The 19,750-nt window shown below is 39.3% G+C and overlaps 1 protein-coding gene across 1 annotated transcript in view; it reads right to left on the bottom strand.

Annotated features, from left to right (window-relative positions):
* GPR158 (G protein-coupled receptor 158) overlaps positions 1–17,955 on the bottom strand; it is a 436,580-nt gene extending 418,625 nt beyond the window's left edge. Inside the window, 1 exon segment of the mRNA XM_025930720.2 lies at positions 17,004–17,955. Coding sequence (XP_025786505.2) covers positions 17,004–17,896 — 893 coding nt within the window. The 5' untranslated portion in view covers positions 17,897–17,955.
* Between the last annotated feature and the right edge of the window lie 1,795 nt (positions 17,956–19,750).

The raw sequence follows: 19,750 nt of genomic DNA on the forward strand, positions 1-19,750 counted from the left end.
TTTTTTTAAAGAGTTGGGTGAATAAAAAGTAAGCAAAACCATGAGCTATATAGCAAGTATTTAATTAAAATTATTTGCACACAAGTAGCATATGAAGAGAAGAGCGTATCTCATAAACGGGATGCGATCAAGGAAAAGTGAAAAGACTTTTTTTTAAAGGGGAAGAAGAGCTATTTTCTTTCTTTTTCCATCTAACTGTAGAAGAGTCTACATTCATGTTTCAGTGACTTAAGTAAGCTTTGTGTAGTTTCTTCACTTGAGGCATCTCATCCTCAGAAAATATCCTCAGAAAAGCACCCAGCATCTGTATCATTTAATTCAAGCATGTAAGTACAAGAAATACAAAAGAACCAAGAACATAATCTGATGCCCTCTAAAACATCTAGAAAATTTGACAAGAGTCTGTCTCAAAGCAAGGAAATGTTCTCCTCCCCCATGCTACTTTGCAGCAGACACGTCCAGAGAAAGCTTGCCAAAACTTTACATAGTGACAAACGTCTTCCATCTGTCTGGCTTCTTGTTCTTGGAAGGTTTTTTGGCAATCAGGTCACACCTTCCTTGGGAAGATCTGTACATTTTGTGTGAAAAAAAAAAATAACTCAAGTGTGATTTTAAAAAAAGAGAAAGAACCAATAAATACAAAATGAAGTAAGGTCAATCAGGAGAAACATCTATTTTCCATCCACATATACAATCTTTGCATTTTGAGGCTCCTCAAGGAGATATTTTTTTTCAAACTTAAGTGCAGCATATCTCTTCAAATTGCTAGGGTTCAGAATTTGTTAATAGCATTTTTCTTTCTGAAAAATACATTTTGAGTCTGCCACTTTTATAGAGGTCACTGACTAATGTTTCATTTGTGGTTTTCCTTCGCTGGGATTGTTTTGAGCTTCATTTTATTTCAATTCTAAATAACAAGAGGACAATTTATTTTATCAAACACATCCACAGTGTTCCTTGTATCAACTCTTTGGATATGACTATTTCTGAATGGGGCATAACAATCCCTTTTCAGGGGGCCCAGTACAAAGAGATCCCCTATATTGACCCATTTTTTCCAAATAACAATCCTATAAAAGAGGAAGTATCCTCTCGTTTTATAGATGAGGAAAATAAGGTTCAGGCAAGTTATATAATATGTCGAAAGTCATACTTTTTTAATGTCTAGGAAGGAAAAAATGACAAAGTATATCTGTCATGGAAAATAAATGTTTAATTTATGTCTTAAAATATAAAATAATGATCTCATACCTTCAGTTTCCTGTTGACTTAATTAAAAGTGCCATTTATGTTAGTGTTTGGCTGCAATATCTAAATGAAAATATCTTTGTATTAATCATTTCTTAAATTACTAAATTTCTCTTTTTTTTCTGTTGATTCTTATTCAGATGTTCAGGTCAGATTACCCAGATGATAATCTGCACAGTTTGTGTGTGTGTGTGTGTGTGTGTGTGTGTGTGTGTGTGTGTTTACTCTAAAGGCTACTTCTAATCCAGAAATAATAGCAGTAAATAAGGCCATAAAGTAGATAAAAAATTTTCCCATTGAAAGTAAAATAAGCCACCCTGGTTAGGAACCCAAGATGTGAACTAAATATAGAGTTTACCTGGATGCTTTGAACCCTATGTTTTAAGTTATCGTTTATTAGGTACTCGTTAACTGTCAGACATTATGCTAGACAACCTTAAAGCGTTCTCACTGAAACTGTATGTGATTGATATTATTTCCCCAGTTTATGTTACAACTATGTATTATCAACATCATTTCCCCTAAATAATAGTTAAGAAATCTGGGACAAAAAGAGATGAAATGGGTTGCCTAAGGAGACATACCTAATAAGGAAAAGGGCTGTATATGATATCCATATCCTTGGTATAAGTGTAGGAAGACTGGTCAGAAGACCCAAGTTTGAGCTCTTGTTCAAGTTGGTGAGTTGAGCATATATTTCTCTACCTCATCCCTCTATATCCAATTGTAATGGCAGTTGGATATGGAGTCTCTTCCAACAGACTTTTCAAAAAGATTTTAAACTCAAAGTCAATTGGTTTCAAGAGTAGAAGTAGAAAATGAGGCAGACATCAAGATAATGAATTGAAGGACTTCCTTCTAAACAGTCACACAAGTTATCCTGCTTTGTGTGCTGTAATGGAATGTATTCCCAAACTGAAACCCAAGACGATTCTGTAAAGAGATGGAAAAAAAATGCCTGGGAAGAGCTAAAGTTTCTAAAATTGGTTATTAGTTCTCCTAGAGTAAAGGTCTAGGGTGGCCCAGAGACTTCCAACTTCCTTCTCAGGCACCCTAAAGAAAATGAAGCCTCACGATCAAGGGAGAGTTCTACTGAGAAACTAGACCTACACATCTGAGAAGGCTCCGTGTCATCTAGCCATGTAAATTAACTGAGCCCTTCAATCATAAAACTGATGACTAAGGATCACATTTGAGATGAACTGGTAGCATAAAGGAGAAGAACTGGTATGAAAAAGCAAAACAACTAAGCCAGGAACAAACAACAGTAATTCAGGCAACAGAAGACAATTTAATAGGTATTTTAATTTTCTCAAAGAAATTTAAGAAAATGATCATACAATTATGAAGAACAATCAGAGCAAGAAAGAGTTTGTAGAAATTAAAAGAGATTGACAAATGAAAATAAATTTACTAAAAAGGAAGAAAAAATAAAATCTCCTAGAAAGGAAAGTAAAAAGAAAAACATGGAAAAATGAGAAAAAAGTTAAGAAATACAGAGATCAGCTCAGAAGGTCAAATACCTAACTGTTAGGAGTTCCAGAAAGAGAAAATGGATAGGAGAAAGTAATTTTAAGCAATCACAAAAGAAAATTTCTGAGTGGAAAAGTCTAAAAGGGCCAACTAAGTGGTATGGTTGATGAATAAAAAGAATCACATCTAAGCACATCATCATGAATATTCAGAACCCCAAGGAAAAAGAAAAGACCTTAAAAGTTTCCATGGGGAGACAAGAAACAATTACCTACAAAAGTGTAATAAATCAGGTTAATATCAAAAATGTTTTACCACCATCAATAAATGCTAAAAACAATGTCTTTAAAATTCTGAGGCTGAAATGACTTTGCACCTATAATTCCATATTCTGACAATCAATCATGCGCTAAGACATGTTTTCAGACATGGGAAGACTTAGAAATTTTATTTAGAAAGTACCTGAAATACTTAGAAAGTATTTGAAATTGTGCTCCAGGAGATGAAAAAATAAAAATTCTAGAAATAACAGAACCTGCGTCCAACACACAGTTGAATTCAAATTTTCAGTAATTCGAAAAGATTTTCCATGATAGTTATTCCGCAGAAAATATGAGACTCCAACAAGAATGGCTTCAAAACAATGTGAAACTTTTTAAAGAAATAGTATGATTGATTAAGAAGTTAGATGATATTAGAGATAAGTAAAATATATGGTTCCTTTTTCTTTCTTTAACAAGAAAAAGAAAGGCAGAAGCCAATTCCAAGGGTGGGGAGCAGTATGTGAAGTCTCCTTGCAGACACTTGCAAACTAAAGGTAGCAGGGTTTCGAGCAACTGATCTAGAGAGAGATAATCCATTAGTTCTTGGAATTTGGAACATTCTGAAAATGCACGGATTCAGTTATTCAAGTTTCATTTCTTAGAGGCAATCAATAGACAAAGCACAGAGGGTTTTGGCTTTTTATGATTATTATTTTTTTCTTACTGCAGTGACAGGTTATAAATTCTACCATCTTTAATTATCTAAAAATACTGGAATAGCAAGAGAAGTAGGAAGACAGAGAAAGAAAAGTAAACCATATAAGATATTATTTAAAATTTATGTGTGCAAAAAGCAAGGTAACCAATAGATTAAATTCCACATTTGTCATGTTAGAGAAGGTAATGATGATTATTTTATTTCCTAAAACCCATAAACCAGATTTTCATTGTTAATGCTCATTAGAGATACACTCCTACCTATACTTCCCATAATGCAAAGTCTACCTCCAAATTCATGTCCAAATATTTGTGGTCTCTCTTCTGACTCTTCCAATCTCACTTCTATGCCTTGTGCCTCTCACAGGCAGCCCCTGACCTCTACGTCTGAGACCTCACCATAAAGGACAACAAAGTATGTCAGGAAATGCCAAATGACAAGACCTGCCAGCTACCAGCTTGAGAGAAGTCAGGGATCTGCAGGACGTCATTCCAGGCATGCTGGTGAAGAAAAAGATGCTTCGCCCAGGAGTTAACCTGCTGTGTCTCTGCCCTTATTCTGCTGTGTCTGGAAAAGGCTTTATGTACAGGTTTGAGCCAGGGAGCAAGAAAAGCACCCAGCTTATTTTTGCAAGAAATTTTGGATTTTTTATGTCTACCTCCTTTGCCTCTCAAATTCCAATTTGTTCATTCACATTTGAGAATGGAGCAACTAGAAATAGCTTATTCTTGGGGCACCTGGGTGGCTCAGTTGGTTAAGCATCTGACTCTTGGTTTCGGCTCGGGTCATGATCTCATGGGTTCATGAAATAGAGCCCCGTGTCAGGCTCAGTGCTGACAGAGCCTGCTTGGGTTTCTCTCTCTCCCTCTCTCTCTGCCCCTCTCCCATTTACACACACACACACACACACACACACACACTCACTCACTCACTCTCCCTCTCTCTCTCCCTCTCTCAAAATAAACTTTAAAAAATTATATATATATATATATATATATATATATATATATATATATATATATAAAGAAATAGCTTATTTTTTTACTGAAATTTCATCAGAGAGACTGGAAAACTCAAACTCCCAGAGCTAAGGGAGGCAATGGCAAGAAGGCCAAGAGTAAAAGGAGGAAAGAGAAAAAAGCACCAAAATAAGATAACATTACAACCAAACCATCCAAAGGAAAACACTGTAGATTCATCCACAATTTACAGATTGCTAAGGGGTAGAAATGTTTAAAGCACTTAATATGTTTCTATATTACCACAGTATCTTAGCCATTTATTGAACACCTGCATATATTACACTCATCTTCTATGTCATTACCCACCTCTCAGTACATTCTAGTGACACTTTCTTTCTATTCTTAGACCATTTGAAGCTCATTCTTGTCTCAAGACCTTTGTTCTTGCTATTTCCTATTTAGATCATGATTACCTCAACTTGTTCCATGCCTGTCTCCTTCTCATCCTTCATTTCTTAACTCAACGGTCTTTCCTGACCATCCTATTTAATGCAGCCCACCCTGCCTCTCAGCTATTCTTTATCTCATTATCCTATTTATAACTTTATATCACTTGTTCCTATCAAGAATTATTTATTATATTTATTTTTCTTATTTATCATCTATCCCCCCACCCCCACAAAAAAATCCATGTTATTTTCATTATTATATCTCTAGCATCTATGGTCCTAGCCAGACACATGTTACATACTCTATAATGTTTTTTTTAAAAAAATACTACATTCCACACATTATGCTAAACTAAATATATATAAAATATATATAAACCACATATATACTATATATATATAAACCATATATATACTATATGTATATATAAACCATATATATACATATATATAAACATATATATATACATAGATATATAAACATATATATATGTGTGTGTGTATATATATATATATATATATATATATATATATATATATATGACTGTTTACTCTTTACAACCATGAGAGGTACTCTATACCCTTTCAAGATAAAGACATGGAAAGAGTTGAGTAACTTGCCCAGTGTCACATGGTAAGCAAAAGTGAAAGCTCATGGATTCAAGTATACGTTTATAATCCTAAAACCCTTCCTCCTAGACACTATTCCATACTGCCTCCCTGAAATATGCAAGATGATTTCAAGAGGGACTGAATATGGGAAGTCATAAAATGTGGTTCTTGCATGTGAAGGCCATGTAGAACTGGTTGGGGAAATAGGACTTTTATATAAAGAGACCAGAAACAGCTGTTTTCATGAAAGCCCCTATCTTAACAGTGAGAAAAAGAACCCAAAATAAAGAGAGGGAGATACAGCACACTACTCTGTGGCCCATATTCCAAGGCTCAGTACCTGTGATGTCTCTGCCTTCATGAAGAACCTGCTATTCATTCTACCCCTACCAATAGGATCGTTCACAATATTGAATTGCTTCAGGTATTCAGAATTGCCTGTATCCAAATCCTTTGGATAACTAAAGCTGAAGGATCTACAATTTTTAATTTTTATTCTTAAAATCTTGGGAAATGGATTATATATGTTATAACCTTATTAAACGCTTTTTGCCTTTTTCCAAGTTGGTGCTTAAGGATCAGTTGCCTCTGAATTACAAAGACTTTGTTTTAATATAGACTTCTGAACCTATCCTCAGATTATCTTATTCACAGGGTCTGGGGAGGGCCAAGGAACATATTATTAGGCTTTCCAGATGATCCCGATGCCCAGCCATGTTTGAAATCAGTGAATAATGAATATAAGTTAACCTTTATTTGATGACTCTGGGTGTTTTTATTTGTGCCTACGTTAAATTACAAGTTCACTGCAGCCATAGCTAATGCAAGTGATGGTCACTTCCCTGGGTGTCAATTTCCTCACTCGTAAAAGTAACTATAAATTGGGTTATATTATCTCTAAAATCCTTTTTACTTCTAAAATTCTAATTCTTCAAAAAGAAGCTTTGTCAGGACACCGACTAAAATTTGCTTCTTTAAAGAATGACCCCACCACCCACACACACGTTTTCTTTTCAAAATGCATCCTTTATGGATAAACCTTAGATATAAAACACTTAACCATGAGAATAATAAAGCTGTATTAGTAACAAATTCTACAAATAATTTGCCAAGTTGTTCTTTTTGAACCCTGATGATGTAAAAATGTAAATTAATATTACATTGATTGATGAAAATTTTCCAGTCCTCACTCATATCAGGTTCTATATATGAAATGATATTATGTTCCAAACAAGTAAGAAAATAAATAAATAAATAGAAATGTGATCTGTCAGACTCATTCACGAACACATACACATACATATACATACAGAACCCTTGAAATAAATAGCCCCAGAAGAGAATATTTATATGAGTTATCTCTACACCAGCAGCTTTCAAACATAGGCATTTTGCCCCCAAGGAGATATTTGGCAATGTTTGTACACATTTTTGATGTCTAGGAGGTCCACAAGGTTGCTACTAGCATCTAGTAAGTAGAGGCCAGAGGTGCTACTACACATCTTAAACAAGACAGCCCTCACAACAAAAGGTGATCTGGCCCAAAATGTCAATAAAGCCTAGTATGAGAAACCCTGCTCTGTGCAGTGGTATGAGGCATCAAATAAGGGAAATCCAAACTCTTCATTCAGGCAGCTGACTAGACAAAAAAAGAAGAAAAAGAAAAACCACTTAACTCCACAATTCCATTTAAATCTCACCAACTGAAACTAGTTATGTGGCTACACCATGAAGTTTTTATTTACGCCGTAAAACCTCTAAGCCCTTTAAAAAAGAAAGATCTATTTCCTCCTGTTTTTGGTCCATAAGTGGTCTTTTTTTAAAAAGCCTATTTATTTTTAGAGAGAGGGTGAAAGAGAATCCCAAGCAGACCCCCCACTGTCAGAGCAAAGCCTGAGATCCCAAGCAGGCACCGCACTGTGAAAGCAAACTGTGAGATCATGACCTGAGCTGAAATCAAGAGTCAGTTGTTTAACTGATTGAGCCACCCAGGCACCCCTACAAGTGGTCTTTTATTCTCACTGTCCTAGGCATTTTCCCACAGTGTGAGTGAAATCCTTCACCAGATGGTGTGGGAAAGATTTTGATAATCCTTTGATAATCTAATCTGAAAACAAAAGTTTCTGCCACTTCTGGCCCAATGTTTTGTATATTTCACATACATTAAAAGGACTGTGGGGGTATCTGTCTGCCTCAGCCAGTAGAGCATGTAACTCTTAATCTCACATATGTGAGTTCAAGCCCCATATTGGGTGTAGGGATTAATTAGAAATAAAATCTTTATATTCGCAAATGGCATATCTGATAAAGGGTTAGTATCCAAAAATCTATAAAGAACTCATCAAACTCAACACCTAAAAAACAAATAATCCATTTAAGAAATGAGCAGAAGACATGAATAGACATTTTTCCAAAGAAGACATACATTTGCCTAACAGACACATGAAAAGATGCTCAACATCACTCATCTTCAGGAAAATATAAATCAAAACCATGATGAGATACTGCCTCACACCTGTCAGAATGGTTAAAATTAATAACACAAGGAACAACAGGGTTGGTGAAGATGAAGAGAGAGGGGAACCTCTTGCACTGTTGGTGGGAATGCAAACTGGAAAACAGTATGGAGGTTAAAAATAGAACTACCCTATGATCCAGCAATTGCACTCCTAGGTATTTACCCAAAGAATACAAAAATACAGATTTGAAGGGGTACATGCATCCTGATGTTTATAGCAGTAGTATCAATAATAGCCAAACTATGGAAAGAGCTCAAATGTCCATCAACTAATGAATGGATAAAGAAGATGTGGTATATATATACAACAGAATATTACTCAACCATCAAAAAGAATGAAAAATTTTCCATTTGCAATGACATGGGTGGAGCTGGAATATATTATGTTAAATGAAATAAGTCAGAGAAAGACAAATACCATATGATTTTACTCATATGTAGAATTTAAGAAACAAAACAGATGACCATGTGGGAAAGGACGAAGAAAAAAGAGAGAGGGAAACAAACCATAAAAGACTCTTAAAGATAGAGAACAAACTGAGGGTTGATGGAAGGATGTGGGTAGAGGATTGACTAGATGGGTGATGAGTACTAAGGAGGGTACTTGTGATGAGCACTGGATGTTGTATGGAAGTGATAAATCACTGAATTCTACTCCTGAAACCAATATTGCACTGTATGTTAACTAACTGGAATTTAAATAAAAATTTGAAAAGCAAAAAAAAAAAAATCTTTAAAAAAGAGAAAAAAGAGAAAAAAGAGAAAAAAGAGGGGAGCCTGGGTGGCTCAGTTGGTTGATCATATGACTTCAGCTCAGGTCATGATCTCCCAGTTCGTGAGTTCGAGCCCCATGGCAGGCATATATTCATCAAATATAAGATACCATTAATTGAAATATGCAGCATTGTGTACCATTAAAAGGAAATGTATGCCAACTGAAAATGACATGCTCTCAATCATAAGACAGATCTCAGTTAAAAGACATCAAAATCAGGAAGAAATACATCTTAGAATTGATAAAACATATTATTCTATACTGAATTACCTTTTCCTCTTTCTCAGATAAAAGCTATGTGTCATATTACTCTATAAAAGTTCTTCCATAGTAATGTAAAAAGGCATACCCATGGGACAAAACACATAAGTGGAAGAAAGCTAGGTTAAAGAAATAAACCAAAATCTTATGTAATTCGAAGTTTCCTTTTAAGTTATAGATGCACTGGGTACTTTTGCTAACTGGACAGATATTTTTTAATTCTACATTGTCTTGTTGTAGTTACAGTTTTTAACTGGGAAAGTTAGAACAGATATTATATGTATTTAAATTAATTAGAAGTAATTGTTAACCATGTACGAGAGAGAGAGAGAGCAAGAGAGACAGACTTCCTTCTTTGACAAAAAGGTAGGTAACAAGATTTTTGTTTGGGAAAAATGATCTTGGGGTCAGATCACTTAAACGAATTTTGTGTTTCCTATAAATTCTACCTAGATGAAACTAGATGTATCCTAAAATTGCTCTGAGACACTATAATATGCTTTGATACAAAAAAGAAAGTCATGGCTCCTATACTAAGTTTGGTATTGTAGAAAACAGAGGTCTTTTAACTGAAGAAGTATTTCATAAAACAACCTATCCACCCAAATATTTTTATGTTTTCTTCCCTGAAGTAAGAGAGACTCATGGGATGAGTAAATGCCCAGATAAAGTAGAAGTTGCACATAGAATTTTTTTTTTTACTAACAGCTGAGAAGCAAATAAGGCTGACAGACCAGAAGAACAAGCTGCCCTCACCCCCCGCTCCCTGGTACATATGCCAAAGCTGTGGACAAGAGCCTAATAACATTGTCGGCTGCAAACACTCTGAGCATAGCCCCGGTACCAGTGTGCTGCCTATTTGTGCATAGTGGCCATCAAGCTGCCAAAGTTATCAAAATCCCAGTGTACTATTTTAGTAAGTCTGCTAAAATAACCCTGTAAATACCAGTCCAGAACTGAAGGGAGAAAACAAACAAGGCACTAATGCTTCTGTACCAACCAAGTGCAAACTAACGTCAACAGCATACTTCTCGGCATCCCAGTATGTTACAATATAATCATAAAACACAGTGCAGGTTGGAAAAAGGTAGCCATAAAACCCTGAACAATGAACACCAAACTGCTGCCTTTCTTAAATTGAAAGTAAAATTTGACTTATCTTGCAGTTGAGGCTATAAAATCAGCTAGGGAGGGCATCAGTTCCCTCTCCAGAGGGCAGGCATATACTCTTGTTATTTATTTAGCAGTCTCAGAAATCCCATTTCTGCTTCCAAATGCATGTTCTAGAAAATGGCAAGTAATACTGTGTCACTGCTGCACCACAATAAATAGCCCTTTTCTTTACATTTTAAAGCCAACTACAGAAGTAAATTGAAAATGAGTTGTTATTAAGAGTGGGTAGGTAAGGAGCTTCAACCTAAACATTAGTTATCTTGAGGGAAGTTACACAGGCATACTGATGCCCTTGATTTAGAAATTTGCAAAATAGGAGCGCCTGGGTGGCTCAGTCAGTTAAGCTTCTGGCTTCAGCTCAGGTCATAATCTCACGGTCCATGAGTTCAAGCCCCACATCAGGCTCTGTGCTGACAGCTCAGAGCCTGGAGCCTGCTTTGGATTCTGTGTGTGTGTTTCTCTCTCTCCGCCCCTCCCCTGCTCATGCTCTGTCTCTCTCTGTCTCAAAAATAAATAAACATTAAAAAAATTGCAAAATAGCTTCTTGTTGACTTTAAGTATATTCAGGGGGTCTTTCAAGATCTGGAAATTCAGGGGGTGCCTGGGTGGCTCAGTCGGTTGAGTGTCCAACTTTGGCTCAGGTCATGATCTCATGGTTTGTGAGTTTGAGCCCCGCATCAGGCTCTGTGCTGACAGCTCAGAGCCTGGAGCCTGCTTCGGATTCTGTGTCTCCCCCCTCTCTCTCTGCCCTTCCCTTGCTCGTGCTGTGTCTGTCTCTCTTTCTCAAAAGTAAATAAACATTCAAAAAAAGATCTGGAAGCTCAGATCATGCTTCTTATTTTGAAATGGTATTCAAAAGAAAGAAAGAAAGAAAGCTCTCATTTCCATTAGTATATATATTTAACTCAGTATACATCAAGAGGGCTTTCTCTAATAAATAAATGACTATGATAAAAACATACATTGAACATATATGAACATGATCTTCATTTAAATGAAAATGGATTAACTGTTTTCAGCATTCTAATCAAATAAAACTTCAAAAGTTAAAGTAACATGTTTAATTATGTACATAATCATAGACTTTCAGGGTTATAAGGAGTCCTACATGTCACCTAAACCAACCCCCTCAATTTATAGATGAAGAAACTGAAAATTAGAAAGGCAACTACTGCCCATGGTAACACAATGAGTCAAACACCACCCAGTCAAACACCACCCAGAAGATGCCAGTATCTTCTGTCTCCAAGGCCCATATTTCTATCCTGATCCACTGTCATTACAAGTGTTCACAATAATGAGGGATGAAACTAAGCCATCATATAAATTATAAACTATTAACCACATGACTTTTAATTCAGCTAAACTAAGAAAGTTTATCTCTGAGGGAAGTACTTGGGAAGCCAGAAGTTACATTACAAAATATTTACTGAACTTCCTGTATGATCACAATTCTTCACTTAGTCACTACAGAATCCCAAAGGAGATGTACTTTACTATTCACAGCTTACAGATGAAATAATTGAGACTGAAAAACCTCAATGGCAGAAGTTCATCTAAAAACTCTTTGATATATAACCCAGGTAGGCATCTCTGCTGTCTACAGGCAACCTCTTTTCACCACAAGAGGGATTATCCACAAGAGGGATGTAAGATATGTCTAGCTTGGAGCAAGATGGTCATTTCTTTTATACTGTGAACTTCCCTCTCTAGTTGAATGCAGAGATCTGTACCAGAATCACTGATGGAGGTATATGCGTATAGGATGTAAAGGAAAGAGTGAAGTGATCCCTCAGGAGTCAGCAAATCAGTGACATCAACGTTTGCTGCGTTAGTTTATAAAAAGGGGTTTCCACACTATTGTGATCTTTCCTTCATTGCCCTATTGCTTTTTTTTTATCAACATCAAGTCTGACATTCACATGGTTTCCTCTTCCTCTACATGTTACTTCCCCAGCAATATCATTTCCACAAGGTACCGCACTTATGTGTATTATTCCTGTTTCCAGAGCCTACTTGTTGACGATTTGGATAGACCAATTAAGAATACATAGAAAACAGAGTTATAAAGATATTTGGATAGCATAAACTCCATTCCCACATTTTAATTATGAAGAAGCTGATCTCCAGACAGGTAATACTGCCAGTCAGAGACAAAACTGGGACTTGAGGCAAAGTTCTGTCAAGTCTAATACTCTTCTTACTATACGACATACTTGGTTGTGTGGTTGGCCTAAAAGTAATAAGTGTGTTTGACTTATTTGGGCCAAATATATTATTTCAAGTCATTACTATGTTATATTTTTAAGTAACAAGGTGAAAATAAAGTTGGTAAACAAGAGATAACAGTATAGGATGGCGGAAAGACAGTATGAGCTTCATAGCTAGATAGACCTAAACTTGATTTGGGCTCCCTAATTTACTAGCTGTGTTCCCTTGGGCAGGTTGCTCAACTTGCCTGAAGTTGTCACTAGCTGAAAATACAATTACATTCAATGGTATATATAAAGCATCTGATATATAGTAGGTGCTAAATATTATTTGTTCCCACGAATTCTAACCTACCACAAAAGAGCTGTGCCACTCTAGCAAGTTCCTTTAGCCCTTTGGGTCTTGTTGCCTCCATTGCAAATTGAGAAGATGAAAGAAACCAAGTGAATTCCTAAGTCTCTTTTAGCTCATCAAAAAATAATTAGTTCCCAAGGTTCCTTTACCTTAATATAAATTCAACACCTTATATCCATCCTAAGCACTGAACAGTACAAAGTACCACTGGGAAGATATCTATGATTTCAGCATAATGGGATCCAACTCCATAGCACTTCCAGTTCCTCAATGAAAAATTATTATGCAAAACCAAAGAGTTAACTTTAAGGAAAACTCTACAAAGACATCACAAACCTAATGTAATAAATATAAACAACTGAGGATATATCTTAAATTATTACTCTCTCTTTTGCTGAGATGGAATATGAGAACTAAAATATTTACACTATAGGACAAAAGACCCAAGGGACATTTGGTCAAAGCAACTAATGCCATTTTTTGAAAAAAAAGAAATGAGCAATAAATTTCTCTTCCCATGTGAGTCTTAAGCCAGGCTTTTAAACTTAAGATACTTGTGTCATTCTGAAGCAGAGGGGAATAAAATTTACTCGGAGAGGTATTTTATAATGATAAACATTAATATAAGAAGGTGGTTAACCATGTTCTCACATTACTTTTGAATTTCATGTTTGGGATTTAATCCTCTAAAAATAAAATGTTTAAACGTTTGACTATTACATGCAAGATGTGAGAAAATACTAACTTATCTTAAATGGAAATTTTAACCACATTTTTCTTCCTTTCCTCTTCCATAAGAAAATTTGTATCAATGGATTTTCCATTACAGATAAGGCTTTTGGCAAATAACATTGTGGACGTTCAAAATACATTTTAACTCATGTGTAGAGCTCTTAATCATGGCTGTCCAAAAATTTATTTGAGGTTTACCTTGTAAACATGTCTGTACAATATTATTCACCTGTATTACAGAATGTAGAATGCATATTGTATATCATAAAACACCACCACCAAAAAAAAAAAAAAGAAAAAGAAAACACTTTGCCTTTTAGAAAGAGACAGAAAAGGCCCATTTAAATAGTATCTCAAATGTGTGAAATGAACACTATATTTTTTTAAATCAACAGCTGTGTTCTATGAGCCAATTTTTTTTGTCCTAAAAGATGATGAAGAGTAAACTATGTCCCCCAGCATGCGTTGTATGCAGGGGTTAAGAGAGCCACAGAAATAGGATTTAGGTACATAAATATCAAGTATAGTGTAAACCAGAAGCAGAAGACCTGGATCCTGGTTCTGTCATTACTCTATTGATTTATGATTTTTGGACAAGTCACTTCACCTTTTTAGTGCTATTTATCTATGAAACAACAGGAGGGTCCATCTGATCTTTAGAAGATTTCTTCTAGTTCCTATAATTAACATCTTGTGCATTTAAGGGGTGCAAGACATCGAGCAAAGGCACTTCAGGAGTGCACTTATTCTGCTCTTCACACATGCTGCCAGGATGAACCAGCTTCGTAGAGAGCCAAATACTAAATGGCCTGGCTTTGTGCCTTGGCTAAAGAGTACCATTGATGACTGTGAAAGCACTTAAAGAAACTTAGCCAGAGGAAACAATTTTCTGAATGTAGTCCAAAAAAATAGGTAGGGGGTGTGTGAGCCCTCACAATCTCAGACCCTTTGTGTTCTCAGCTTTTCATCTTAGCTGGCAGAAGGCACTGAGTTTATTTAGGTGACTCATGCTTTCTGAGCCTTAAGAGAAATGATTCTGAAAATGAATGGCTATCCCCCTAGACCCACATCTGACCTTTGAAAATACATATATTTTTGTGTAGCAGCTCTATTATATGCAGCATTCTTAGAATACCTTCATAAAACAGAGTTTAACATAGTGGTTAAAAGTATGAAAAGGGCTCAGATCCTAGCTGTACTACTTACCTGCTGTGGGAGCTCAGGAAAAAAGCTTAACCTCTCCCGCTTCAGGTTACTTTTTCTGTAAAATAAAACTAAATGAACTAAAAACTAAAAAAATAATAAAACCTAATTCATAGGGTCATGAAAATTAATCAAGATAATGCATGTGAAGCAGTTACCACAGAATCTGACAGAAAGTAAACGTTATAGATAGGTAAATAGATGATGATGATAGATGAAAGAAGAAAGAAAGAAAGAAAGAAAGAAAGAAAGAAAGAAAGAAAGAAAGAAAGAAAGAAAGAAAGAAAGAAAGAGAAAAGAAAGAAAAAAAAGAAAGATCGATCCTGGGAACTGGGACTCCCTAAAAAGATTATCTGAAGGCCACAAACAATTTTCTGGCACTGAATGGCATCTGCTGATCTTTCCTCTTCTAGCAAACATTATGGCAAAGACTCAAAGCTGTGCTCAGCTCTTACTAATAGGATCCTGCAGAAATCAGGAGGAAATAAGATTATCCTAAAAGTAGGAAAGAGTTACTCTGGCTTAAGACAAGATCTTTAAGAGAGACAGAAACACATGCATGTGCGTGTACCCACACACACACACCACACACACACACACACACACACACACATACACACACATTTAATGTAGTCACATGGCGGGGGGGGTGCTATCTGTATATATATTCTCAAGTATTGCTGCACCAAAAGCTACAGAATTTTATAACTGGATGGCTCCCTGGAGACCATCTACTTCAACTCCCTCATTTGGTAGTTAAGTAGCTGAGGCCCAGAGAGGTTAAACAACTCATTGGGGTTCATTCAGCAGGACATGACACTGCCAAGACAAGCTTTCTGATTTCCCCTTTTGCCCACCCAGGACTCAGCCTGGTATCTTTCCCCAGGTCAGCATCCTGTCCTTGTTGTGCCAAACAGAGCATCAAGGCACTCGCACACAGAGGTTTCTCACTTTTGCCTAAGTTCCTAAACAATACAGAAGCAACCTCAATGCCCAAGACCTTCTTGCCAGAACCTCCCAACATGGAAATTGGGGAGGATCCCAGTCATTCTGTGGCTCTCTCCAAGGCTCTCTTTGGAATTTTTACTCTTCCCTTTCTGTTCCTTCCTCACATTGATTCTTAAGTGCTAGTTCTTAGAAGTTCCTCAGCAGAAAGGTCAGGTACTTCCCAGGGCAGAAGTTACCCCCACTATTTTGCAAATTCTCATCTCCCCACAAATGCTATACCTTTAGACAGGAAATACAGAAAAACTGTTATTAAATTTCCTCCAAGCTCCCTGAGTGAATTCAGTCTGAACTAATCCCTTCCTCCCTAAGATAACTCAATCCAGTTCATTTATAAAGTGTATGAGTATGTGAAGGACTAGAGAACCCTCAGGTATGCCTGACACAGAGAACAGGACAAAGAGGGGACCAAGGAAGGGAGACTAGGGGGAGGAGAGAGGTGGGTAGAAGGAGCACACTGATCAAACTGCAAAGTGGATCCTGGAGACAACTATGCTGCTGAGACTGACTCACTGCTGAAGGGATAAAACTGCGGAGGGGATATACTCTGGTAACTAACAGCAGACGGGTATCCTGAACCTCGCACAGAGAAAGCAGGCAGAGGCTACCCCTAAGTGGCAGAACCGAGCAACTCTGTCTTCCTCCTGTTCCCTTTTCTTCCTCATCCAATGCTGGCCACTCTGTGCCTCACCGGCACACCCGAGCTCTCCAGCTTCCCTCCGATCACCCCAGAAAGGGAAATACCCTCCCTGCTCTCCCGTGGGCTGAAATGAACCACAGGGCATCCCCCGAGATTTCTCTCAACTCTGACAAATGCTCCCCAGTCCCCTGCCCCTTGCAGGGAAACTGATCTGAGAGAAGCTTTCACTGAACTGACAAACCTAGGGCGCTTCTTGTCCCTAAGCACAGGCGCCCGCGATAGGTGTCCCTCAGTCTGGGTCTCCGCTGGGAGGGGTGGGAGGCGTTAAGAGTCACAGCCAAGTGTTCCTTCCCCACATGAGACACCGGAAGGAAGACTTTGCTTTTGCTTTTCCCCCCCTCCCTACCTGAATTCCGGGACCAGGTTAGGCTGCAACCCGTAGAAAGCAGCGGAGAGAGTGACCAGCCACCCGGGTTTGTAACTCCCGTTCTCGCACTCCAGATAAGGTGGAGACCACTTGACATGGCTCTTGTCCCCGCCAAGCCCGTCCCTGCGCCGCCAGCTATGGCCCAGGCTCCGGGGCCCCTGATTGGAGCCGCGGCGGTGTAAGTGGGTCCTCCACTTGCGCCGCAGGCCGTGGAACCACTCGGTCTCCAGCGTGGCGTTGGCCAGGTGGTGTGCCGAGGAGGACAGGTCCTGGAGCAGGATGCGACTCTCTTCGCGGGTGGCCTGGAGGAAAACCTGCGGGGCCGGCGCGGACAGCGACTCGGTGCTGAAGGTGATGGCTGCCCGGGAAATGCTGGGCTCGCCCTCCAGGAGACTCCGCACCAGTGCCTGGTACCACTCCAGGTCGTCCTGCAAGTTCTGCTCCCGCGACTTATTGCTCTGCAGCATCATGTTGAGGAAGTTAGTGGCGTGTGTCAGCGTGTCCAGTGCCCCGTGCAAGGAGGGATGGGAGCTGGCTAGGGCTGACGACTTCCCCGGCAGGCCCGCCAACTCGTAGCGGCTGGAGCAGTTGGCTCGCTTCAGCTCGTGGGAGTCCCCGCTGTAGAGGTAAGAGGCCACGTCCATGGGCACCTCCTCGGCGAGTTTCTGCGCCAAGATGGTGCCGTCGGTGGAGCGGCTCCAGGGAGCCGAGGAATCCGAGGCAGAGGCTCGAGCCGGCTGCTGGGCGTGCTGCTTCAGCCTCAGGGTTCTCTCTCTAGGGGGATCCAGCCGTCCCGGAGGGTCGCGGCTGGCGCTAGCAGTTCCCAATCCCAGATGAGCGAGCAGGAGGCAGAAGAGTAAGGGATAAGCCATGGTTCCAATCTGCTTCGCAGAGAGGAGAGGAGGTGACGGGAGGAGACACTTTTTAAATTTTGGTCGTCAATTTATCAACAGTAGGACTTTTCCTAGGAGTCGTCCCCCTTCTCCAGGTGGCCGAAAAGGACTTTAAAATAAGAATGTTTTGGAATTGTCCCGGCTGGCTAAGCTACCGTCACAGGAAATCAAATCACCTGTGGCAACGCTGGCTGCACCCGCTCGATAATGGGTCGGCTCGGGATTACGCACCTCACAGCCTTGAGCAGAACAGGTTACATCCCCTCTCTCTCCCGGCGGCTATAGTTAGCCTGCTTACGTCTTTCTGCTCAGCAGCTTCCACTGTCGCTCTCATTGAGGTGTGTTCAAGAGCTGCTGCTGCTGCTGCTGCTGCTGCTGCTGCTGCTGCTGCTGGCGCCGCGGCCGCCAAAGACGCTGCTCCATCATCTCACCCGTGGCAGGTCGTTCCCGCCTCCCGGCTCTGGCTCCTCCTCGTTCGCTTCGCCGCGAGGCGCGGAGTGCGCGCACACAGACTCGCACCGCCAGCGCAGGACCGAGTCCCGAAGAGCAAAGATTTCTTTTAGGACGTTAGTCTCTGTGGAGTTTATAGGACCAGGAAGCTGGTTAACTGGAGCCCTTAGGTTTGGCCACAAACCACACTCCTGTCTCCCCTGCTCTGGAGAAAAGCCGGTTTAAAGAGGCAGCTTGGCCTCAACCAAACCCTTGAAGGGCGGCTTCAAGCCGTCTTGTTCTCTGTTTGGTCGACTCCTGTGTCAATCAGCCGACTGCCATTTGTTGGGCTGGGGCGGGAGCTGTCCAGTGCTGAACCCGAGGCGGCTCAGAGGAGGCGCAGGAGGAGGCGGTGGCTCGGGATGCAGCAGCACCGAGTCCTTTCACCCACTCGCGTTCCCTGATGACTCGGAAACCCGAGGGGGTGGGGGTGGGGTGGGCGGGAATGAAGAGAGAAGCGGAGCGTTTGTGGCTCAGAGCGAAGGAAACTTGGACGTACTGAGGAGGAAGGTGTTGGCGTCTTGCTGCTTAGTTAAATCGGCCTTTTCTTTTGCCTGGAAAAGAGGGAGAGAGGAGTTTTCATTTTTGACTTAAATCGAAGGGGAAGGACGTAGGATGGAGACGTGTCCTCCTGAGCATCTGCTCATTTTGGGCAAATTATCAAATCCTCCTCCTTATTGTCGGCTAAAGAAATTATTAAAACCTACTTGCGGAGGTCTTAGCAATGAGGGAGTAATGGAGACATCTACCGGCTGAGCTTTAAGAAAAAAAAAAAAAAAAGCCGTATTTAAGGAGCCTCTGCCTGAAAGGGGGCCAGGATGAAGGGGAGTCTGTGAAAGTGTATGCAAGTGAAAATGTGGAAGGGAGAGGTATGTACAAGGGGGTGAGACTCAGACTGTGAGAGAATGAGAATGAGGGAGTCAGTGTTGAATGAGAAGGGAAGTTGTTCTGACTGGGAGTTTCTAGAATTAATGGATCTAAGAACTAAGACATCCAGTGAACTATAAGTTGGGATATCCCAGCAGAAGAAAGAAGACCCACAGAGTAAAATATGTATAATAACAATAAGCTGAATAATATGCCAAGCCCCCCCCCCACCCCCAGTTATTGAGAAATCTCTTAACACAGTCTAATCATTTTATCTGAAACCTTTAAAATGTCTTCTGTTTGGGATGAGCACTGGGTGTTGTATGGAAACCAATTTGACAATAAATTTCATATATTAAAAAAATAAAAATAAATAAATAAAAATGTCTTCTGCTAGTCTGAAAATGCTAATTAGTACTGAATATATAAGGCTGTGTGCACCTCCAGTTTTCATTGGCACCTCTGTTTTCAAATTCC

Source organism: Puma concolor, chromosome B4 (assembly GCF_028749965.1).
Source record: "Puma concolor isolate L17-30 chromosome B4, mPumCon1.1.hap2, whole genome shotgun sequence".
Taxonomy (NCBI): Eukaryota; Metazoa; Chordata; class Mammalia; order Carnivora; family Felidae; genus Puma; species Puma concolor.